Source organism: Toxotes jaculatrix, chromosome 4 (assembly GCF_017976425.1).
Source record: "Toxotes jaculatrix isolate fToxJac2 chromosome 4, fToxJac2.pri, whole genome shotgun sequence".
In the NCBI taxonomy this organism is placed as follows: Eukaryota; Metazoa; Chordata; class Actinopteri; family Toxotidae; genus Toxotes; species Toxotes jaculatrix.
The window spans coordinates 5,887,524-5,911,613 of NC_054397.1; the positions used below are offsets into that span (position 1 = coordinate 5,887,524).

Genomic DNA, 24,090 nt, shown 5'->3' on the forward strand with positions numbered 1-24,090 from the left:
ATGCAAAAATTAAATGTTATAAATGAATGTTCAGATTAATCTTTGTGAAATTGTTGTCATTTGAAGTTGCTCATAGGACACTTGCGCCTGGTTAAGCTTTGCTCAGACGTGTGACGATTTAAGAAAAGGTCATCACACCTTTTTCAAGGTTATTTTCATCCCTTCTCCCTCTGTCTCTCTTCTCTACCATCCACTGTCACTGATTTCCCCGGTGCAAAAGCTTCATTAAAGCCCCAGAGTTTAAAGTGTGTAGACATCATAGATAGAGGGCAGTCGCTTCCTCCACGTGTTCACACACTCTCCAACTCGGTCACATGGAAGAACAGAGGGACACACGCGCAGAGAAAACTCTCCTCATTAACTAATGAGCAGAATGTCAGTGACTGCACACACACACACACAGACACACACACACACACACACTGATTATCTCATCCTGTAATAGAGTGTCATCATCCTGCTGTGCTCTACTCACACAGCTGTACTCGCTCTCTTCATTCATGAAGTGAATCTATTTTCGTGGCTGACTCTACTCGTTCTGTTCAGCATGGAGGCGTTGGCTCTTTTCTCTTTTTCTGCATCAGAAGCAGATGAAATCAGTTTTCAGAAAGGGGACGTTATCAAGGTATGTGTGTGTGTGCGTGTGCTGAAGTTTTAACATTTGAAATTTGCCAAATGTAACTCAAAGGCTGCATGCTTACATAGTAAGAGCAATTGTGCATGTGTGTTATAGGTGACAGAAATGGAGGATGATTCTTGCTGGTTCACAGCAGAGATCCAGGGGAAGCGAGGCTACGTGCCCGAAAACTACATTTCCCTCCTTCCTCATCCGTAATAAAACAAATTTGTTCACATATGTTTCACTCATTAAAATTACCAGATCAATTTAAAATAAAAAACTGGCATTCCTTCTGCCAAACTTATTGATAAGGTTTGCCTTAACTACCATAGCCCTTTTAAACTGGCGGTTCTCAAACTTTTTGGCATGTGACCCTTCAAAATGAGGCTATGTCATCTTGTGAGCCCTCATCACAAGTTATGGTCTTGATCTTCGGATTGTTTAGGATTTTATATTTTATTTTCACTCCAAAAACTTTTTTTTAGAGCCCTTAAGAGGTGCCATGATCCACATTTTATTGATTTTTAATTTAGTAGGAATTCATGCTTATGCCAGTTACAAGAGAAACATCAATGTACTGTAATTCTTAAAATATATTAGCTGAAGAGGAGGGTGTAATTCACATACTTGTGTGCACATAGGTGGTTTGCGGGACGGGTGTCGAGACTCGAGGCTGAGCAGCGTCTCCGCTGGCAGGACGCTGGAGTGTTCCTGGTGAGGGAGAGTGAATCGGCTCCAGGAGAGTTTTCTGTGTCCGTGAGGTCAGTGAAAGCACCACATACACAAACACAGTCATCATCCTCACTCAGGATGAGATATCAGTCTGACAGAGTCAAATCTAACGCTGCAGACTGATGTAACATTTCTATTGCTGTATTTTGATTTTAATAAGTTACAATATGTATGATGTTGTGCAGCAGTTATTATTTGCATGTGCTGAATCTGCTGTGCTGCTGTAATTTCCCTCCCTCACTCTGCTCCTGGGTCAGATCCCAAAACCAAGAGACAGCGTCTCCTTGTTATATTATGTGTGCAGTAGGATGTTTGTTTTCCAACACACTGAGCACATTAGCAAGTTACAGCAACCACGTGCCTTTGAGTGTGTGTCAGGGTTAGCAGAGGGGGGAGCCAGACTATTTAAATATGTTCTACGAAAACCACTAAAAATATCACAGCAGTGCAGACAGTGTGTGTGTGTGTGTGTGTGTGTGTGTGTGAGAGAGAGAGAGGAAGAAGTGCAATTTGGGTCACCAAAGTGACGTGGGACCCATTTAATCATTGAGGGTAAATTAAATGTGTTCAATAATAATCAGGGCATTATGTAATGCTACACAGTCTTTAATTAAACACAGGTACATTATGCAACTGGCACATGCCATAGACATGCATGTGCATGTGGATAAAGAGAATAAAGACACATCTGTCTGCCTGCGAGGGCTGAGAGTTAAGATGTGTACTTTATTTATGTACATATAAATACACACACAAGAACACCTCACAGTGTAATCCTCTGAATGATCAGCAGAGGGAGCACTATGTATCCGTCCATTATCTTTACCCACATGCACTGGATAAGAGGTAGTTCACGCCGTAAACATGCGTTCTGCCCAGTTTCTCGCAGGGCAGAACACAACAGTACAGAATGATGATTTATCGTATACTAAGAGATTAAGAGTTACTTTATTAATCCCTGTGGGGAAATTAATAATAGTAAAATACTATAAATATTACATATATAATAAAGTATATAATACAGTACATACTAATCATTATAAAAAATTAAAGAATTAAAGGATTAAAAGATTAGTATGTACTGTAAACTATTAGTATGTTGTCACTGAAGCACCTGGAAGAAAACCCATGCAGGCACGAAGAGAGCACGCAACAGCAGAGCACCACAGGACCGGTGCTGTCCTTCATTTAGAGCAATTAAGTGATTTTTTGAAGTCTAAGGGAGGGGACAGTCTTTACTCATCAGACAATAGACAGATTACCTCAAATGCAATAGGATGTTATGCTTGTTTGTTTATGAATTGAAATATGTTTCGATCTGTAAATAACTACACAAACAAAATTACCAAAGGCAATGACAACCAACAAAACAGTGCAGGTAGAAACAATTAATACAGTAACACAGGATTATGTACAAACTGTGAAAGGTGTTGGTTGAAACTGCTTTACAATACATAATAAGGGGTTTAACAGTATTATTATGTTCCATTGTAAAAAAGTATATTTATTTGCAGTCAATTTGAATCTATCTACCTTTCTATCTCATGGTTACCTTTTCAAATCTACTCAGAGCAGATTGATGTGAGTTTTTTTTTACACTCAGAGACAATCAGAATGCCTCCTGTGATGATGATTGATTGATTGATTTGGAGCGACACATACACATGCAGAGGTTTGAGGTTTCATTTCCCACGCTGACAGTGGTATGCACCATACACCTGAATGAATTTCTAAACAAAGAAACAGGCCGAGGAACGAAGCAGCAGCAGGTGCAATGAGCACACATACCTGCCTGCCTGTCTCACTTTTCTTTATCCACCACTCTTTTCTGCAGTTATGGTGACAGGGTGGAACATTTCCGCGTCTTGGAGGGGGGTGGTCAGTACTGCATCTGGGACGAGTCGTTTTGCTCCCTTAACCGTTTGGTGGATTTCTACAGAACTCACAGCATCGCTGTGGAGAAAGTGGTCTGCCTCAAAGACCCTCCTTTGTCCCCTTGCCTGCTGTCCCACCATGGATGTAATCCCTATCCTAACCCTTATAAAAGCAGCTCTCAGGAGTCCCTCCCCTCACCCCACCTCTACTCTCACCCCTCTCATCTGGAGAGAGAAACCTCCCCACATCTACTGGAACCAGTTTTGAGGGTATGACAAATCATCAAGTCATTTTGTTTTAAAGTTAGCACCATATGTTTCTGTTAAATGCACACCTGTTTGTCTGATGTCATGGCTCTGCTCTATCTTTGTCTAGAAACCTCGTCTGGCTCATGCCCTCTGTGACTATACCCCCCCTCAAACCTCCCACCTCCACTTCCTGCGTGGTGATATCATTGACTTGCTGGACTGCTCGGGTCCGCTGACCTGGAGAGGGCGCTGTCGAGGCAGAGTGGGCATCTTTCCACCAGAATACGTCCAACTGCTGTACCACTGACACCATATCAAACCCTCAGTACCATGGCTGTATCACTGACACTTACAGACTTACCTTTCTTATCCAATGACTCAACTAGAGCTAAAACAATTAGTCCAATAATCAATTAATTGACAGCAATTATTTTTATTATTATTGATTAAAGGCCTGAAAACGTATTTTCTCAATCATCTTCTTATTATGAGCGATGGGGCCGATGTGGAGAGTTCCCCTATTTAGCATTTCTAAGCAGTACAGTAAGCGGTAAGTGTTTATAAATGTGCTTGCCAAGAACTATAACTTGTCCTGTGGGCACTCAGAAGTGGAAGCTGCTGTAAAAAATAGATACTGAATGACAGCATTGAAAAACACAGTTGTAATAATATATGTCTTAATAGGACAAGTTATAATTGCTGACAAATTCACAAACACTTATCTCCTTATAGTTGCATACAACTACATCATATTGTATTATATAGTCCTTATAAATTCTAAATACTGGGACTTAAGGTAAAGTGTTAACAATATGGATATTTACAAGTCGCTCTAAAGCCTTTGTCATGTAGTAACTACAGCTAGCGAGCTAACTGCTGAAATGCTAGCACAGCTCTCTGAGCTACTCTCCATTTTCTTTATACTGGGCCGTTTACTCAACCTTTCTGGCAGTTTTTTGTCAGGATTTAACACTATCTCATTTAATAAAGAGTTACTGAAGAGAAGAAAAGGCTCATGATTCAGTTAGCAAGCATGTTAGCCAGCTTACTAACAGGACAAAAAGTTCACAGTTCACAGATGAATTCGTACAATCAACTTCCTGTCTCATGACTCAAGCCATGCCTAGCTTATAAACAGACAGAGGAGGTTAAGTGAAAGTGAATGGTGCAACAATAAGCTATGACACCTTCTTCCATTTTGGACTCTTGGCTTGGTATTGCTCAGCAGCACAAATTTGCAGGGTGAAGGTCACGAACGTTGTATTTGATAAAAGAAAAATTAGAATGGAATCCAGAGGGTTTCTTATTCTTAAGGCTAATAAGTAGATCAAAAATGAACTGACAGATCATTTGAAGTGAGAATAATTGTTACAGCCCTAGAACCTTTACAACCTGTTTTCTGGGTCCTCCTTTTACAAACAGCCTGTACTGAATTTATGACTAAAAAAATGAAATTTAACTTTATGTTCACTTTGTTTTAGTAAACATAGTAAATTTAAGTAATCTGTACAGAAGCCAAATAAAGAGTGATATTATCTGGTTATAAATTCTGTAACCTGCATTTGTGGGCAAACACGTGTAGTTTTGATGCATGTATCTTTACATTTATTAATAATATCACAAGAAAAAAAACATTTGATGGACAAGTTGTTAAGAAATTCTGAACACAAGAACAATAACTAAACCTTGACTGAAAGATATAAGGCCATCAACATGACTACATAATCACCATTAAGCATATAAATTTAAAAAGAAGTGGAATTGAGTCACATACAACCTAAACCACATAGATGTATTCTTGCTATGTTGTCTGACTATATATTTTGTGTTTTAGTTTTAAGTACATATGATGTGCAGGTTTTATGAACAAACCAATGTCATATAGTTGGGCAGTGGTAAATTAATAAACATAACATCAAAGCACATCTGCAGAAAAACTTTATGTCCAATGAAGTGATTTTAAAAGACAACACCAAACAGAGCCTGAGCTGATCATAATTTAAAAACATTGTCACATCGAACATTTTCACCATATTCTCATGGCATTGTGAACTTGCTTGAAGGAAAAGGCTGACATGTGTATTCCAATATTGTCAGTCACTATGTGTAATTTGTTGCATTTGTGGATCCAGATGCAGATAAAAGAATGTGCATTTGCTGTTATGAAAATAGTTTGTGTAGCCTTGCTCTCTGGGAATATTCTACTTGTGGACGTTGATGTGGATGTTTTATAGCACCAGAAACTACAACTGCTGGCTTTACTTTGTGAAATACACTGCACTGATTTCTAAAGAATTCCGGATCCTTCTTGGATCTGGAGAAATCAGCTGCTGTTGGCAGGCAGGCCGAGTTTTTAGTTCACCACGGAGAGACTGGTAGGAGTTCAGGGTGAGGGTGAGGCAGGATGTTAAATGTGATTCTCCACTCAGGCAAAGTATGCATAGAGAAAAATGTTAATGCTGATCAGCAGGAGAGCATTAGCACAGCAGAACCTTGACCAGAACACACTCTCTCTAATGGAGGGAACTCTGGGAGCTGGAGTCTCCTCTGATCGCCGCATTGCTGAGATACACGATCCTACCCCCTGACCACATGTCACCCGCCGAGTTGGCTCAGAGCCTGCAACAGCACACGCACAGAGCAGATAGAGGAAGTTACTCAACTAATAACTACAGCAGTGTGTGTGTGTGAGTGTGTGTGGGTGACTGTTTATCATATGATGGCTGGTTTTATTCTAAGTGGGGTGAATATCCCGATTCTTACCCTGGGAGCTACGGTGGCTGACAGAGGACACTTTCTGTAGAGGAATCTCTCTTTGTGGCTCTTCAGTTATTGTCCACCAGGTCAGGTTACACACCTGGGAGAGTAGAGGGAAGAAATGCAACAAAATTTAATTTACTCACAGTCCATTACAATTTGGGATAAATACAACCTATGTTAAATATAGACAGGCTGAATCTGTGCCTTTATTGGCAACATACAGACTTAGAGGAAGAGTTCAACACTGTGGGAGGTATGCTTATCTGCTTTCTTACAAGGAGTTAGATGAGAAGATCAATAATACTGTCATGTGCGCCTGGTAAATATGAAGCTGGAGCCATCAGTCTGTTTGCTTAGTGTAACACAAAGACTGGAAACAGAGGGAAACAGCCAGCCTGGTTCATTTATGGTAACAAAATTCACCTATTTGAAACTACAGTAGATATAAAAAAGAGATATATCATGTTAATCAGTGAACTTTAGAGGGGGGTGGTAGGTGAACTTTGTCACATTTGGACAGAGTCAGGCTAGCTGTTTTCCCCTGTTTTCAGTCCTCATGTTATGCTATGACAACCCACTGCTGGCTCTAGCTTCATATTTAATAGACAAACATTAGAGTTGGTATCAATTTTCATTTTCAGCACCTTACAGGGGAGGTTATGCAGATCTGCCTGTTTTCTAATTTTGGCTATTTCTCTTGAGATATGATAAGACAGGGCATTTACTCAGAAAGGCTGATGAGTTCATACACAGGTCAGAGTAATGTCAGATGTGACAAATAGGTCACCTAAAAAAATGAGACTGGAAATATGAAACATTTGGTGTGTCATTCTTTTGGGTGAACCAATACTTGTACAGTACTTTAAGACTGTTTTCTGTAACTCATTGTTGATCTTTTGGATTTAGATCCAGGCCGATTCCTTTTAACACAGAACTCAACCTTCATACAATCTGCTCCCAAATGTTCAGCTGCATGTTTCTTTACCTTAGAATCATCTCTGTTTTATTTTTAGTAGATAACTTTACAGGTGTATCAACAGAAAAACTACTTACATGGGCTTACTTCCCTAATATGTTATTTACTGTGTCTATGTGTACACACCTGCTCAGGGCTGGGTGGCGGTGTGAGCAGTGACACTACAGTAACCACGATCGCAGTGAGCCCACAGAGCAGAATGGCGAAGTGGAGGTAGTGGACGCCACGCAGCACTGCAGGTGCAGAATCCACAACGCCACATCTGGGAGGAGGGAAAGCAAACTCCAGCACCATCCTACACACACCCACCACCAAACCAACCATCAGGCCCCAGAATGCACCCTGAAAACACAGAAACACACACATATATATAAGGACATGCAGAAAACATTACATTCTTTCCTGAAGTGAAAGGCTGATCTTCCTTCTTACTGAAAGTTTCAGTCTAATTCCTGGAGCAGTCACGGGGCACACTTGGGTGTGCTGGGCTCACAGCACTCTCACTTTCCCACCATGATAATCAGTCATCTTGGTCGTAATACACATTTACACACACGTGCAGTGACATAAATTACCCTCTGTCTCCTTCTCTTGTCAACCTTCATCAGAGAATGTGATCTGTGCGGTTGGACTTCACACACACGAAAATAATCAGCTTGTCGCAGCGCACAAAGCAAACATCTGCACCTCTACTTTACTGCTCATCCAGTTTTGTCACTTTCCTCCTCTCTCTGATCTAATTTCTTATACTCTTTCTTCTAAACCATTTCTCTTTCTGAGCTATTTTTCTACAGGTAAACAACATGACTGCAGGTAAAAGTCATTTAAGGTAACAGTTATTTTTGTTGTTATGTAGCCAACTATTATGGAATGGTCTGTTGTTCTGGTTTTAGTTCATATAAATCTTAAACCATGTGTATAGGTTTTTTTGGTAATGAAATCCTAAAATGGAAAATAAATACGAAGGCAGATTGAGATGAAAACATCATGAGACGCCACATGTGCTAGAGATTATGACACTAATTACAGGGTTTATTAATGTTTTTATGAGTTACATTTGATGCTCTGGTTCAAAGACTGCATCATATTCCCACGTAAATAAGCCTGTGTTGTTTGCTCTCTGCAGTGTCAGCGTGTGACACATCCCGTGGCATAATGTGCGCCCTTTGACCCCAAGAGTCAACACCATTCAGATTCTTAAAGTGATATGCTCACTGTGTTTATCTGTACAAATAAAAAGCTCACACCAGTTGTGTAACAGTGCTGTTGACCCTTCTCATTAACATTTTTATAGGTCTAAAGTGAAAGGGTTACATCAAAAAGACACGGATGGCTATGACGTGAACGTTTTTAGACATGTATGTCATGAATGTCATTACCGGATTTTAAAGCAATCTATCCAGTAAGTGTTGATATATTTCAGTCTAGACCAAAGTGATGAACGAGCCATTTGACAGACTGACATTGTTATCTACACCACTAGCATGGCTAAAAATGATTTTATGTAACAACAGAGACATGCTTTGACCTGCAAATTACCAAATCAGCATTTTCTGGGCTATTGCCAGCCCATATTTTATCCCCAGACAAGTTCATTTTAGATCCATTGTAATAACAGTAACAGGTAAAAGTAAAATAAAACAGACACTGTAGCATCATTCTGAATTAGAAAAGTAATATTTACATTACAGTAAAGAGGAAAAAGCCTTTCATTCTGAAAAACCCTGAAAATCCTCTTCATTTCAGGAGTTGAACAGCGTGCCAGCAGAGAGCAGACACACCCAAGACTTGCTGTAATAAAACAGGGATTGAATCTTGACTTTCCAGCAGATTGGTCTTTACTTGCAGTTGAACTGTTTCCAGACGTGTGTTTTTAACACTATGCTAATACACACTCTTACTGCAGCCTTGTTATCTCTTTTACCCCGCGCTGTTATCTTTATCCTCTAATAATCACACTTTTCTTCACTTCCACTCTGTTATCAGTCAGACACAATCACTTTTACTTCTTAATGCCAAAGAGCAGCACATTCATGCTGGTCCCTACAGAGGAAATAATAAACAATACACTTCATAGCACAAACTCTACAGCGCGCACACACACATTCACACACACACATGGACTCCACACCAAGCAGTGAGGGGTGTTTGCACTTAGCTGGATCCCATGTGAGTCTAATAAAACTGAACACCAGTACAGTGTAGGAGAAAGGACAAACAGTGCGCAGAGGAAAACCTCGAAGCCCCTGAATGTTCTGCTGAGTAGTTTTTTTTTTTTTTTTTTTGTTGGTGTTTTTCAAGTCATTTAATAAGTAAAAATACCAAACATTTACACTGCTTTGCTGTGTGACTGCATGCCTGCATGTACTTTTGTGTGTGTTACGTACCTGCTCATTGGTCCTCTTCCAGAACACAGCCAGAGTGAATACAGCAGTGACCGGCGGAGCGAGGTAACTCGTCACAGACTGGATGTAAACGTACAGTTGGCCACTATTGGCTGACTGTAGGATGGGGATCCACACCACGCTCACCACTACCAAGATCACTGTCACAATCCTGTAACAAATATGCACAGCACATCTCCTTCACTTTTTCTGTACACAAGATTCTCTTGTTTTTTATAGATCCTGGTGTAAAGTTTACCCTCCACAGCACTGAGAGGGTTAGTTTTAAAGTTGGCTTTAAAGTCTTGCCCAAGGAAACTAAAGCACAACACATGTTCTGTGATCACTGGGCCACCCTGTGTGCCCTTCCATACCTGCCAACTAGTAGCAGCTCTCTCTCTGAGGCCCGAGGGCGATGTTTCTTCCAGATGTCCATGGTGAAGAGTGTGGAGCTGCTGTTGAAGATGGAGGTCAGCGAAGACATCAGAGCTGCCATCATCACTGCTATCATAAGCCCCCGCAAGCCTGTAATACACACAGAGAAGCATGCAGGTGAAAAACAAACTTATCAAAGCGTTGACACATTTAGTAAGTAAAATGTTTAGTAAGTAAAATGTCTCACCACTTGGCATGAGCTCAATGACCAGTTTGGGAAAGGCGATGTTGGAGCATCCCACTTCAGCCCCACACACTCGCACACACTCCTCAGGATCCACACATCCTACAGAGTCTGAAACATGAAGACAGGCAAATGTCATTTACACACAGGAGAAGAAGATGAAACTAAATATTTCACTCATGCAGAATTCATGTTGTCTCTAATTTCTGCGTGAGAAAACAAACTGGGGTAAAATTCTACATAACAGAAAGAACATAGGTCGTTGAAACTGCTTACAGGGAACAAACGTATGTTATTCTAATGAAGGAAATTGACTTTAAAGTGAATTTACCAGTTCCAAAAAAGTGACTTGTACACATGTAATGTCACAAAATCCTGCCTTAAAGCTGTGTTTGCAAATGTTTTATTTATTTTACATGTGATGTGAAGCACTTTGAGCTGCATTGTATGTTTGAAATATGCAGGCTATACAAATAAAGTTTGTTAATCAATGGCGCAGTTAGAACGATCACATTCCTTTGTTCATTATGAATGCCTGTACACAATGCTATCATGGGACATTAGACTCACAAAGAAAAGTGGTCTTCATCATTTTTATTCCCCAGGTTACAACATTTAATTTGTAAAATCCATTGTATACTTTATGTTACTCTTGGACTTGTTGTTGAAAGGTGCTATATAAATAAACTTCCCTTGCCTTGTCTCAGAATTACACTGTGGCATTAAATAATCTTTGAGATGTCAAGAACATTACTTTAATATGTAGAACACTAGATATATAACATTGACATTAGATCTGTTAGGTGGCTGAAAGTTAACTCACAACATCTCCATCTAGGAAACCCTAAACCTGACCTCGGTTTATTCAGATTATTCTTAAACTGTATTAAAACTGATCCAGACATTCATTAGTTATTTCCCACAATGTTTTATCACCGGAAATCCCAGCATACCTTTCAGTGACACATCACGAACCAGCAATCACACCAAATAGCAAAAAGTTTAGTGTGTGCTCTGGATTACCTAAATAGGACACTGCCCCACCTAACATTCTCCTCCTTAACGTTATTATATCTAATACCTCCACATTTTTTTTGTAGAAAACATGTTTTTTTTTTCCTCCCTCTGCCCAGGCAGGAGGGTGGAGTTTAAAACCTCCCTCTCCAAACCAACTACCGGACACTCCGCCTATCTGCCCCCGGTAACTGAGCTTCCGTTGGCGAATTCCAGGGTCAGACACAGACACAGACCGGCTCCAGCTCCACCACGTACACTGCATGCCGGACCTTAAGCCCGGACGGACGAAAACAAGAAACCGCCGTGTACTCTGACCCAGTGAAAGCTGAGACTCGTACGCGCCCCGTTAGTGAAATTTAAGGGTGTTTTTTTTTTGTCTTTTGGGGGAACTCAACAGTTGCCATTTTCGAACAGCTGTGAACCGCTGTCTGACTCCGGCACTCCGACAAAGAAAGAGAAAAGTGACTCGTCAGCGCAACAGACTGAGTCACACGGAGTTTCGACACATTTAAAGGAGAATTAATGACTTATTTTTCTTTCTCAAGTGCCTGTTCCGCTCTAGATTGACTCACTGGTAGACACACAGACGCACACTCATCCACCCAGACAGCCGCCTGCCTCCGCGTTTGCCGGGCCCCGCGGCTGGTGCAGCTGAAACGGGCCGCCGCTGCACTTACGCGGCCCCTGTCAGGTGAAAGGCGTGGCGCTGGGCGGGGGGGAGCTTTGATCTAACAACACCTGAGTGTGTGAGAGTAACCGGAGAGCTGGGCAGGGCTGGATCCCTTGTTGAGGAGCTGCTCTAGCGGTTTATTTACCTCAGATGAAAATCGTTTGTCAGCGGAGGAGCTCTCATCTCGGGCCCAGGTCACGCGGACGCGTTATGAACCGTAATGACAAATCGCACTTTTCCGAAGTTTGACCCTTACGACGGGAAACTGGGTCAGCGTGGTTTCAGCGCTTAACTGTTTATTGACCGGCGGATACACTGAGGCCATGGCGCTGTCTCAGATCCAGTGTCTGGACGACCACCACGTCAACTGGCGCGTGAGCGAGAGCAAACCGGAGTTTTTCTACAGCGAAGACCAACGGCTGGCGCTCGAGGCGCTCATCAACCAGGGCCGCGACGCCTTTGCGGAATACACCCGAGAGAATGGCGTCCGGGAGTTCCTCTCAGAACCGGAGCTGGAGCGGATTGCACACACGGCGGAGGCCTACCGGCCCGGGTACGAGCATCATCAGAAACCAGAGACGCCAGGCCTGGGGAACATCACCCCGGGGTCTGGGGAAGAAGCCGGAGACGGCGAGGTGTCGCTCCAGTACTGGCCAGACCGGTCTGAGGCCTCGGTGGCTGAGCTGGACCTCGGCTGGCCCGAGGCCATCTCTTACCGGGGGGTGACGCGCGTGACCGTGTACACCCAGCCTCCAACCGAGGGTCACACGCACATCAAGGAGGTGGTGCGGAAGAGCATTGCATCAGCTCAGAAGGTGGGAGAGGAGGATGGTGGAGATCATGATGATGATGATGGAGTCATGATGTGGTGATAATACTAATGTACTTTTACTTGTGTTGAGTATTTTTCACTTTGTTGTTTTTGTACTTTTACTTAAGTGAATGATGTGAGTTCTTCTTCCACCATTGACAGAAATCTGTGCACTGTAATGCCAGTTCAGTACAACAGCAAAGTTATGAATGGTTTTCTATCTTTGTGTTGACTCAACCCTTTGTGTTGATTCAGCTCTTGAGCATTTTTTTACGATTACGTTGTTGTCTTGGATTGAATGAACTTGTAATATATTTATATTTGGCTCCTTTATTTATATAATTGTGGTGGACAAAGCACATTTGAATGTAATATAATTCAATACAAAAACACCACACTGTATGACCCCAAAATGTTACCACAGCACTGAGTCAGCACACGAGTACAGTCAAAATCTGAACAAAAGCTTGAGTACGGTGGTATTCATTGCACCACTACTGTGTGCACCACATTATATTACATTATAGTTTTAATATTTTTCTGGTTGCCCAATGTATAATACAGTCCACTGCCACAACACTACAAACTACGAAGCTGTGCTTATGTGACACAGTAAAGAAAAGAACATTAGAAGTTTCTCAAAGGTTTCGCAGGGCTGCTGTGTGCAGCGCTTAAACAACTTTTCGATTAATCGATTAGTCAGTTAACAAGAAATTAATGTCAAATCGCTTTTGACTTCGATCAGTTGATTTCTCAGTCAAAAAAGACCAAACTTTCTCTGGTTTCTTTGCAGTCTGCCAGTGGGTTCTTTGGGCTGAATTTAATCCAGTGTCTGTCAGTTTGATTTTTTATTTTTTTTGGCCATTTACATTTCATTATTTGCCTTTGCCTTGGCTCGCAAACCTACTTCCCTTTCTCATGCCTCTCACATGTGCCAACCCACACAAGCACATAACAGAGTTTTAATAAGACAAGTCTGATCTTGACACGCCAGTGGAAAAAAATTCTCTGACGTCACTGAATACGTTACATGCCAGTACCCTATACATAACCTTTACCTCTCACACACATAAATATTGGCACATGCACATATAATAGTCTAGCTCGGCATCAGAGCAACAAAAGAAACATTAAGACTTAATTAGATTTGACTCCACTGCTCTGAAGCCCTAACAGATCCAACACATCCAGGCTCTAAAGCAACTCCCCCCCCCAAAGGCTGTTGTTCAACTGAACTCACCTAGAAACACATAGTTATGTATTTAGGGTTTGTATGTGTAATATTTTTAATTTATTCTGCTTTTTAAAGAGTATTTACTGTTGTGTGTTATCTTCTTATACCATCTAGTTTTCCAGCTTTTTCTGTGATTGGCAGACAAGAAGACACTGATAAAAGTTGACTTTAAATCTGTAGTAAACTTTCTAACCTCAAGGTTCACTAACTTCCAGAGCAATTTTCTTCTTCAGTTTGTTCGCTAAGTTGACCCGCTTTCTATTTCTGCAGGCTTAAACTTAAAACTGGGTCAGGTGAAAGAGTGAATAGACAGCGCTGTGTGAAGACAACCATGCTGTCACAAGTGTTGTTAAACACAGTGAACCCACTTCACATTTTATAACCACTGCAAAACACTCTTTGTTTCCCGCAGTCTCTTCATGGAACATCCAGTTTCAGGACAGCTGGAATATTCTCTGACTTACTGGGTTTAATTTATTGGTCAAATGCAGTTCTCACAAGTGCCTAGCTTCCTTTTAGGATTTAATGGGTTTAATATTGTTGATAAGAGCAGCTTAACAGGAAACCATTTGTGGTTTCCTGTGTGTGTGTGTGTGTGTGTGTGTGTGTGTGTGTGTGTGTGTGTGTGTGTGTGTGTGTGTGTGTGTGTAGGTAATAGCCGTGGTGATGGATGTGTTCACAGATGTGGATATCTTTCGAGACCTGCTGGATGCAGCATACAAACGCAAAGTTCCTGTATACATAATCATTGACATGGCTGCAGTCCCCTGCTTTCTTTCCATGTGTGGCAGAGCTGATATGCACCGTGGACACCTAAAGGTATGTATACAGACGCACACGCCCACATGATGTTTTGATAAGCTGGGGGATGAGCTAGTTGGAGAGCTCACATTCTACCCAAAAATAGATTAATTTTTTTATTTTTATTTTTTTTAAAGCTCCGGTTCCAACACAAATGTTCAGTAATATTATTAAACAAGTGAAATCTAGCCACAATAGGCCACATGATTGACTCAGGTGTAACAAGTTTTTGCCTGCAGGCCTTGATAAGGTGTGTGCGCCAACAAGTTTTTCCCCATAGGCTGAATGTTGAACTGGTCGAGGCAGTAACAGAAAATACTTAGAGTTTCAAGGGGGCTTTTCTAAAAAAAATAAAAATAAAAAATTGGAGGGCAAAAAGACACTAAGCACATTCCTGTCTGTGCTGCAGGCAATTATATAAACCATCTGTACTCTCACTTTACTTTCTGTAACATGTTTCTCTTTCATTTCTCTTTCTTCCTTCCTCATGGCTTTAACCAGAAGACATCCCACCCCCTTTCAACTTCTTTCTTATCAGCCATCTCCGTTATTATTATGAGCATTTACGACTTCAATGGTTAGTGTGTCCTGTGAGATTTCGCACAGAACATTTACTTACGAGTTAACGCTCGGCCTGGGACCACACCCTTATCACAGGGCTGAAGACAAACACCGCAGGGTGTGTCATACAAGCATGCACATACATAAATGCAGACCATGCTCTAACCTGTAGAGTCAGCCAACATGAGGTTATGGTGGTATTAATAGAGTAGAGCTGATCTGGAGCAACAAGAAAACTCATTCTTTTCTGTCTCTTCATCCTCTTGTTGCTGTCATTTCCCTTTTGTTCACTGAAATCCCTCCTCTTGTATGTACTAAATCCCTAAGTGCCTTTGTTTACATAGCATTAACTGTACGCATGTGCATGTGTGTAGAATCTGCGCGTGCGCTGCTGTGGAGGTGTGGAGTTCTTCACGCGGTCAGCACAGAAGGTGCGTGGCTCGCTGAGCCAGAAGTTTCTCTTGGTGGATGGAGACAGAGCCATCTCTGGTTCATACAGGTGAGGAGTGTGCTATACAGAATGTTGTGCATGACTATTGGTAATGTGAAGGGCGTTACTCTTAAGAGATAAACCCACAGAAACCCTCTTCCGAGCATTTCAGTGTCTTTCAGCTCACGATTTTGGTTGTCTGACCCTCAGATTTACTGTTTTGGTTCAGTCTCACTGCTCTTGTTGAGACCCAGTTTCCAGCTGCAGCAATAAAAGTTAGCAACTGGCTGTCGAACAACTGGCCGTGGAGCTTTTAGCTAAAGAGCCAGGTATTTCCCTCTGGATTTGGTGGAGACCAAAACAGAGCTTAGGGGAAAATAGTTGTAAATTCACAGCCATTAGCTAATTGGTTCACCATAATAACTTGTGTTGAGTTGTGTTAACTTTTTGCGCTGCTCCCAAGTGGCCAAAATGTATTGTACACCAGTTGCGACCTGAAAAAATGTATGTGTATACACCACCTGTTTTCACTGGTGGTGTATAATTTTTCTGCAAAAAAAAAAAAAAACGACTAAAGACTATTTCTTTAGCAAAGCTGAAGCATGCAGAACTGTCGGTGCTAATTTCTGAAAGCTTCTGAACGAACCATTATAAACCTTCACCTCAACACACACAGACTTTGCAGTTTACTGTCATTGTTGTCTACCAATATTTCTGCACATTCTCATACACCCCATCCCTTGTTCTACCAGGAAGCTGAGGAAAAACAATCTTGCGATGTGATCAAAGAGCATGATATGATGCATGACTGCAGGGTACAAATGTCTGGTGTAATGATTACACCATAAATTGGGTTTTTTCAGTAGGAGTCGTGACATGGAAGACAGCGTTTAGATGAGACAAACTGGAACTGGGACGGATTTAATGGAAAAAATATTTGAAACCTGAGCACCTTTTAGACAGGCACATCAGCAGGGGAATCACTGCTGTGAATTTATGTTTCCATGTTTATGTTTTTCCAGTTTCACCTGGTCCTCCTCTCGTTTGGACCGTAACCTCATCACTGTGATCACAGGACAGGCAGTGGAGACATTTGACCTGCAGTTCCGTGACCTTTACCTCATGTCCAGAGGTGTGTCTCTCAACAAGGTTCCCATGGTAGATGAACCAATTCCTGACCCGCTCCCTCAGGCAGCTCCTGTTCCTGTGTCAGCTACTGTTGCTAGGAAGCTCATCAACCCCAAATATGCCCTGGTTGCCGCGGGAAGTCCAGCCTCCTCTGACCAGAACTCTAGCAACAAGAACTCAAACTCTCAGAATCCCACTGGGTTAAAAATTATGAAAGGTCGTCTTAAGGAGGTTATCGAAGAGCCACCCACGCACCCAGGATTAGCCAATCTGGAGAAAGCATACCTGATCGCATACCTACCCACCTGGCCAGAGCCAGACCCACCCAGCGACGTGATTGGCTTTATCAACATCAGGGATGAAAAACGGGCCAATCAGGTTCACCTACAGAGGTCAGAGAGGTTTGAGGTCAGTCAGGCTATACGCTTCAGCGCACCACTGACAGTTCCAGCCCAGACTGAGGAACCTGCTTCAGATCAGAACGCAAACGCTGCAGAAACAGACAAAAATCCCTCAGCGGATACAAGTCCAGAAGCCTCTGCTCCTGTGAGTTCAACCAACAAAGAGAAAATACACACTGCTCCAGTTAAAGACCAGACTGATACAACAGATTCCAGTGGGGCCCCTCAGCAGCCGAAGACACCACCAACACAAGACACACACAAACCAAATACACGCAGTCCCAACTCATCATCCAATGTTACTGCTGATTCACAGCCAACAGACAACACTAAACAAAGCCCAGAGGCACAAACTGCAGCACCTCCCGTTCCTAAACGGCGCACACTACATTTAGTCATTGACCCCTCCCCCTCAGAGCAGTCTGACCAACCGCAGGTGACTTTGATAAAAATGGACGAGTTGGAAAGTCTAAATAGCTCCTCTAGCAAAAATAGAACCCCGGAGGAGCTGACGCCAAGTCGTGGCCGCATAACATCAAAAGATGACGGCAGAGACTCTGGCAGCAACGACGATGGCAGCCAAGACAGTACCAAGGTCATGTGTGACCGAGCAGCCAATGATGATCCTTCAAGTGCTTCCACGGCGTCAGAGGAGGAGTTTTATGATTCTCAGCAGAAGTCAAGTGACCTGATGACAAACGGAGTGACAACAGGTTCAGGCCACGGGCATCGCCAAGGAGAGGGGTTCAACATGATGGCCCGCCTCTCTCAGAGCATGCTGGACCTACGGGAGCCCACCCAAACAGAGGACAGCGCTGCCCTCATCCGCCAATCACAGCAGCTGCGCAGACGAGATCACCCCTCACCACACAGGCACATAGGACAGGTGACCATCCAGCACAAATAATTTCAATATCACTGTACCTTTAATGTTGAAACAGTAAGTTAATTCATAGCAAATTAATGGACAACAATTAATCTCTTAAGTTGTTTTGTATTTTCTGGCTCCAGCATCTCAAATGTTTTTTGGACACATTTTGGACAGTTGGCACAGAAAATCAGCTGAAAAAATAATTGTTTGAAGTGATTAGTTGGTGACATTTAGATAACATGGTTCAGTTCATTTACAGGAAAGACACAGACGGCGTCTCGCACATGATTAAACAGATTCATCTGAAAAAGGGTGTGTTTCACGAGTGGGATCAAAGCAAGCCACCACCTGCTTGCACTTAAACATGTCCTTGCCCTTTATCATGCCCTCTTCCTAATAAAAAGGTGTGTGATTGTCTACCAACATGTGTGTACGCGCACCTGGATAGAGGGCTCGGCTGATCATTCCAGGGAGGATGATGAAGATGAAGGGCAGCATCTTCAGATAGGCAGCCAGGATAGATGCTCCTTTCACATGACTCATGTTTTTAGCCGACAGGGACCGTTGTACAATAACCTACACATACAGAAACACAAGCAGTAATAATGTTAATTTTATTTACATAGCACTTTTCAAAAGGCATAAAATACATCTAGAGTTATTGAACAAATAGAGACTGCAATGATTCTGCAGCTACTGTGCATATTTTTCTACAGTTTAAAAGATGATTAAACAATTTTCTATATGGCAGTTGCTGACTGACATTATGACAATCATAAGCATTGTTATGAGACACGTTCCTCCTTTTTCATCAAGGCCCCATAGTTAGCGTTAGTTTTGTACCAGTGCTAAGCTGTCTTCTGGAACTGGAACTTCCCCAGTTTGATCTTTGTTGCATGTCATTCCCCATCTAATTTTGTTTTATATCTCAACTGTTTAACAAAGGCATACAATACCCCAAAATACTATTTTTTTTAATTAAAAAAAATTTAAACATTTCACCCAAACATAACTTATAGAGAATAGTAAAGGACCCAGGACTGATGCCTGAGGTACCCCATGTGTGAAATCAGCATTTGAAGGATTTGTAGGTTTTACTGATCTCCAGCCAACCCATAATGCCTCATTAATCTTTCTGTCTGCTTCCTCTCCCTGTCTAGTTGTTCCAGACCTCAAGATCTCCAGGTCCTGATGCACGACAGCGAGGACCTAAAGTAATCATTGCCAAACCGGGAAGTTACCACCGCCCCACTCGAGCAGCTGGACATGTGATTGGAGGACACCGTTACTGGCAGGGCCAAACGCTGCAGCCTGATTCAGCCCAGGCGCGCGCAGACACAAGGTCCAGTCGGTCGCCACGGCGCCACAGCCCGGGATACAGTAAGACAGACCACACCATGCCACAGCCGCCAGCTAATCCACCAGGGTTACTTGGAGTTTCTCTCTCAAAACTGAGCAATTTTAGACAATTGAGGGGACGAGGAGGAGTGTCACAGAAGAAAGTGTATCAGAATAACAAGGCTACCAGATAAAACTATGGACCTGTACAGGTACACAAGGATGCTTTTTGATTTTATAGACTTCCTGCAAAAAAAAACCTGGTGACCCTTCAATGTGGAATCTTTTCTATCTCTGGGATGCATGTCATTTCCTGTTTTCAAACCCTGAGGCTCAACATAAAAGGACTTTTTCGTTGGGATCTTTTGACTATGTCAACAAAAGTTGGCAATTTGATGATGTGTTTTAAGAGATATTATCTGTAAATGAATCTCATCTCCTTCCCACCAAATGCTCCCTGGGCTTCAGACTGGATGGTTTCAGCAGTGTCTGGTAGATAATGAAATTTAGAGGAAGATACTGATATCTGGGAGGAAACTAACCCTGGAAATAATATATCAGCTGGTATTTAAGTTTACAAACAAATGCATAAACACAGCAAGGATCCCTCAAGCTTAGTTAAAAAAAAGAGCAAAGATTTACAGGATTTACGCATCAGACTCTAGTGTTGACACGACTGTGATTGGTTTCTGATGGTGCAAATGTAAGGCTGCTGTGTTGATTGCTTTTACACATGTGGGCAGATGTTGTTGATTACCTGTTCATATACAGAGACCAGGCGTATGCAATGATAAACACTGATGTGGGGACCAAAAGTGAATGTTTTCAATAAAAAAGACAGATTGTTGTTCTGTTGTTGCCTCAGCCAGTTCAGGTAAATCAACAGTTCGTGCAGCATCTCTGTATTTCAGTAAAGTCTATCATTCTGAAAGTGAAAGTCCATAACTCAAGCCAACAGCGTCTGCACCGGAACAACTCATCTGAAAAGAACAGTTAAATAATTGTGCACGTGCACGGTGAGGTATTTTAAGTATGTCTGCTTTTGCCTTTGACGTAGACAAATATAATTGTAGCTTTTAGGTTTCTAAAGGGATTTTTGAACCCTGGTGTTTGGGTTTGGCGCAAAATCATCATCCGGCAAACAGGGTGGAGCCTGACCTTTTTCTTTTACCAGGACTTGTGGATGAAACCACATTAGCAGAATGGAGTCTGGTAGGGCAAGAAGGATGAACAAAACCAAACAAATTTCACGATTAGATTGAAAGATCACTCTTGACCTTGGAAACCGTTATCAAAACAATCACAACACACGGCCCGTTTAGTAGCTGTTCTAGAGACATAGTGTTTTATGATACTGAATTGCGGCACAGAACAAAGGCACAGACTAAGATTATTACCAAAGCTGTGTGTTGGAAACACCATAAATGTCTGGTTAAAGTTTGACCAGCTATACTGACTGTAGTTGAGCATGTTCCCAGTTCTTCTATGCCATGGACAGTTAGCAGAGATGTTGGATTATGCTCACTGGTAATGTAGTAGTAACACTGTATTCAGTCAAAAACAGACAAAGTACTTTTATTATGTGTCATTTTAGTGAACAGTTGCCTCTAGAACACATCAAAAAAACACTGTGGCATTGACTAGTGAAAACATCTGATATATATTTTTAAAAAATGTTTTTTAAGAGAGAACTGATGCGATTTCCCAGTTCACTTCAAGTGAGTGAGAGTTTCTGAGCTAAACTCATAGTGGTCATTGGAGGAACTACACCTTAAGGCACATGTAGACATGCATGTGTATGTATTGTATGTGTATAATGGAGATGTACCTGATCAGTGCACCAGTACCAGGTAGCCAGTATGGTGAGCCCCAGTGTCATGCCAGGCCAGGGCAGGTCTCCAGTGACGGCATCTCTGAACAGGTGCATGGCGTCCTGACGTGGCAGGTGGCAGGTACTGTTGGGAATGATCTTACTGGGCACCGCCATGCTGTACACGCGCTCCAGGTTACCATACCCTCCAATCTTGTTAAAGGCTGTGGATCAAGAGCACACAATGCAAGCTGTTTTATGAGCACATCAACAAATGTGCATGCACAGTTTGTGTCTGTTTTTAAGAGATGGAAATTATACATACCAGTAATTGTCAGGATAATTGCTCCTACAATCATGATAAATGTCTGAAGGGTGTCAGTGTAGATGACAGCAGCAAGACCACCTGAAAGAAGTGAGTATGGATTTCAAGGGTCAATCCACAATAACACTCTTATTTATCATCTATCTAACATAAGGCAAAAGAAGGCAACAAGTGTTGTTTATGAAATTGTATTTGTGGCTCAGCTCTGAGTACGCAACAGGACATTCACCAACTTGCACAGAGTAATTGTAGCTATTTCCCTAGGGACCCTAAATCCTCCACACCACTGGATTGGAGACAAAACTGAGGTTGTGCAAGCATGCAAGCAAATATGAGAGTGCACAAAGAAGCAAAAAGAGCAGCAGAGACACTGCGAGCAAGAGTTGTGTCGATTTTTGTTTGCTCTAACTAAATGATTCTTTGCTTGATAGTAATTTACCTACAAAATACGATGCAAAACATCCCTTTCTGTGCATAAAATGTCCTGTGGTGTGCTCAAAACAGAGATACGAAAAAGAGGTGTTTGTTTTTTGTGTACCTGCAATAGTGTAGAGTGCAGTGACCACCAGCATGAGGACAGTGGACAGGTAGAGGTTCCATCCCAGACACACCTGAACAAACAAGGCTCCAGAGTACAGGTCAGTCTGGTGACGGAAACACAACACATCTGTCAGCAAAAACTCAGTCTCATAGCACATGATGTTGCTGAATGGTGGAAAGCCAATGCAGCCAGACGTAATGTGTGTGTGTCTGTGTGTGTGAGACACTGTCGTACTGATATCTTTGTGAAGACAGACAGCAACAGCGAGAGGACAGCCAGGTAGGTTCTGATCCTCTCTCCTCCGAAACGACGACCCAGATACTCCGGCATCGTCACAATCTGAATACACACATTTCAACATCTTCAACACACCACAACTACACATAGGAGCCAAACTTAAGAAGCTTAGGAACTCAGTATGATCTACCAGTTGTCAGATGGTAAAAGTAGATGAGTTTGATGTGTTTACACGTCTTCTGTTTTGAATATAAGTCCAAACTAACAAAGAGGAAAAGTAATTTATGGCTTTTTAAAAAATTAAAATACAGTTGCGTGTGTGTGTATGTGTGCGCACTGAAGTGTAACACCCTGTTGGGGAATTTTCAAGGCGGGGAATGCTTTTAAGGAGAATGATTCTTGGCATCTAAATGCACCTGCTGAACCAGCTTTAACAAGCAGACGTGCTCATACCTCTGTGTGTGTGTGTGTGTGTAAACTAACCCCTGAGGATATGTAGACAGGCACAAACACCCATGCCAGAGCCAGCAACACATAGGTGGCCTGAGAGAGGACAGAAAGAGGACAGAGAAGTGTCAGTCGTCTCAGGAGGGAAAATCTCTCTGGTCAGACTGAGGAAAAACATTTAACCCTTTAGGTGTTCTGCAAGCTCGTGAGCAAGCCTCTGCACTGGTACTGTGGACTGACTCCTGCCAAATGTTCACCACCTAATACTGGATGGAGTTTAAAAGGTTCTGCTGCTGCCCCCTGCAGCTGGTTATCTGTCACCTCTGCTGAAAGATGTTCAAACGCACATTGCAAAAATAGTTTTATCATCTCTTTCGTCTAGACAGCAAATTTTCAACGAGGTAATTATGTAAAATACTGCAATGCTAATGTAATTTGTTTTCTTTCCAGATATAAAAAGAAATTAGTCACAGATGATCCATGCTGTTGTTTTCTTGCACAAATAAATTATTATATGGTAATTATCTTGTCAGCACACCACAAAAGAAACAACATGCATTATGACGGATTAGCAGGCTAGAGCTGCTTCATTCCAGTCTATAATGCGTTTAGTTACTATTAATAGTCAAATTAGAATAGCATCTCATGTGTGTATGTGTGTGTGTTTTTTCTTTTACTCACATTCCATTCAAACCCAGTGACAGCGATGCCGCCAGCAGCTCCGGTCCCAGCCAGACCAATAAAGAGACCTGAGCCCTCTGAACTGGCAAACAGAGACGCTCCGATCTGTGCACAGCGATGATGGAAGAAGTATTCAGATCTTTTACTTAAGTACAAATGCAACAAAGTGTTACTCAATACTCAAAGTGTTATTTAAATGAAACCATCTGAGAAATTTAGGGGGAAAATTATTGTTTAGTTGAACTAATAACAACACACCAGCATCTGAATCACAGAAACCCCAAACCGACACTAGTTTTTTGTAAACAGATCTCAAGTCATATACTTTTTTTTTTTTTTTTAACTACTGTGAAACACACACTTACCGGCCACCAGGCCATGTCCCGTCCGGCCAGAAAGTATCCACTCAGAGTGTTCCTGCTCACCCTGCATGATGACTGACAGAGAAAAGTGTTACGCACAAGCATCCACACATAGACACACAAACTGCAGCAAAACACAAACACACAAATATACACCTCTGACTCTTACCCAGATGCCAACAGCGAGGTTGAGAAGAAAGTAGGTTGCTATT

The 24,090-nt window shown here is 42.1% G+C and overlaps 3 protein-coding genes across 5 annotated transcripts; 2 read left to right on the plus strand and 1 right to left on the minus strand.

Annotated features, from left to right (window-relative positions):
* Positions 1 to 547: 547 nt before the first annotated feature.
* LOC121180898 (GRB2-related adapter protein-like) lies at positions 548 to 3,781 on the plus strand. Of its 3 annotated transcripts, none has more exons than XM_041036583.1 (5): positions 548 to 625; positions 734 to 831; positions 1,261 to 1,380; positions 3,186 to 3,495; positions 3,602 to 3,781. In XM_041036583.1, exons 1-5 carry the CDS (start codon positions 548 to 550, stop codon positions 3,779 to 3,781), a joined length of 786 nt encoding a protein of 261 aa, XP_040892517.1. The 3 variants fall into 3 exon arrangements, with proteins under 3 accessions (XP_040892517.1, XP_040892518.1, XP_040892519.1); XM_041036584.1 differs by having other exon boundaries at positions 3,186 to 3,486; XM_041036585.1 differs by having other exon boundaries at positions 3,186 to 3,350; positions 3,601 to 3,781.
* Positions 3,782 to 5,395: 1,614 nt separating this feature from the next.
* On the minus strand, positions 5,396 to 23,911 carry slc5a10 (solute carrier family 5 member 10). The gene is made up of 14 exons (XM_041035804.1): positions 23,882 to 23,911; positions 23,517 to 23,621; positions 22,872 to 22,931; positions 22,386 to 22,490; positions 22,149 to 22,254; positions 21,611 to 21,691; positions 21,304 to 21,509; positions 18,578 to 18,713; positions 10,217 to 10,324; positions 9,969 to 10,119; positions 9,598 to 9,766; positions 7,337 to 7,552; positions 6,238 to 6,331; positions 5,396 to 6,093 (listed from the first exon to the last, which is right to left on the minus strand). Exons 1-14 carry the CDS (start codon positions 23,894 to 23,896, stop codon positions 5,900 to 5,902), a joined length of 1,746 nt encoding a protein of 581 aa, XP_040891738.1. The 5' UTR covers positions 23,897 to 23,911; the 3' UTR covers positions 5,396 to 5,899.
* LOC121180411 (protein FAM83G) lies at positions 11,453 to 20,322 on the plus strand. Its single transcript, XM_041035803.1, has 5 exons — positions 11,453 to 12,715; positions 14,597 to 14,764; positions 15,682 to 15,806; positions 16,760 to 18,152; positions 19,298 to 20,322. The coding sequence occupies exons 1-5, from the start codon at positions 12,224 to 12,226 to the stop codon at positions 19,667 to 19,669; spliced, it is 2,550 nt and encodes an 849-aa protein (XP_040891737.1). The 5' UTR covers positions 11,453 to 12,223; the 3' UTR covers positions 19,670 to 20,322.
* Positions 23,912 to 24,090: the final 179 nt, after the last annotated feature.

Coding starts and splice junctions, on each gene's coding strand:
- LOC121180411 (XM_041035803.1), top strand. CDS start 12,224: ATGGCGCTGTCTCAGATCCAGTGTCTGGACGACCACCACGTCAACTGG. Junction 12,716..14,596: donor GCATTGCATCAGCTCAGAAG/GTGGGAGAGGAG, acceptor GTGTGTGTGTAG/GTAATAGCCGTGGTGATGGA. Junction 18,153..19,297: donor CACACAGGCACATAGGACAG/GTGACCATCCAG, acceptor CTCCCTGTCTAG/TTGTTCCAGACCTCAAGATC.
- slc5a10 (XM_041035804.1), bottom strand. Junction 10,120..10,216: donor CATTGAGCTCATGCCAAGTG/GTGAGACATTTT, acceptor TGTGTATTACAG/GCTTGCGGGGGCTTATGATA. Junction 6,094..6,237: donor CAGCCACCGTAGCTCCCAGG/GTAAGAATCGGG, acceptor GTGCTGTTGCAG/GCTCTGAGCCAACTCGGCGG.
- LOC121180898 (XM_041036583.1), top strand. CDS start 548: ATGGAGGCGTTGGCTCTTTTCTCTTTTTCTGCATCAGAAGCAGATGAA. Junction 832..1,260: donor ATTTCCCTCCTTCCTCATCC/GTAATAAAACAA, acceptor GTGTGCACATAG/GTGGTTTGCGGGACGGGTGT. Junction 1,381..3,185: donor GAGTTTTCTGTGTCCGTGAG/GTCAGTGAAAGC, acceptor TCTTTTCTGCAG/TTATGGTGACAGGGTGGAAC.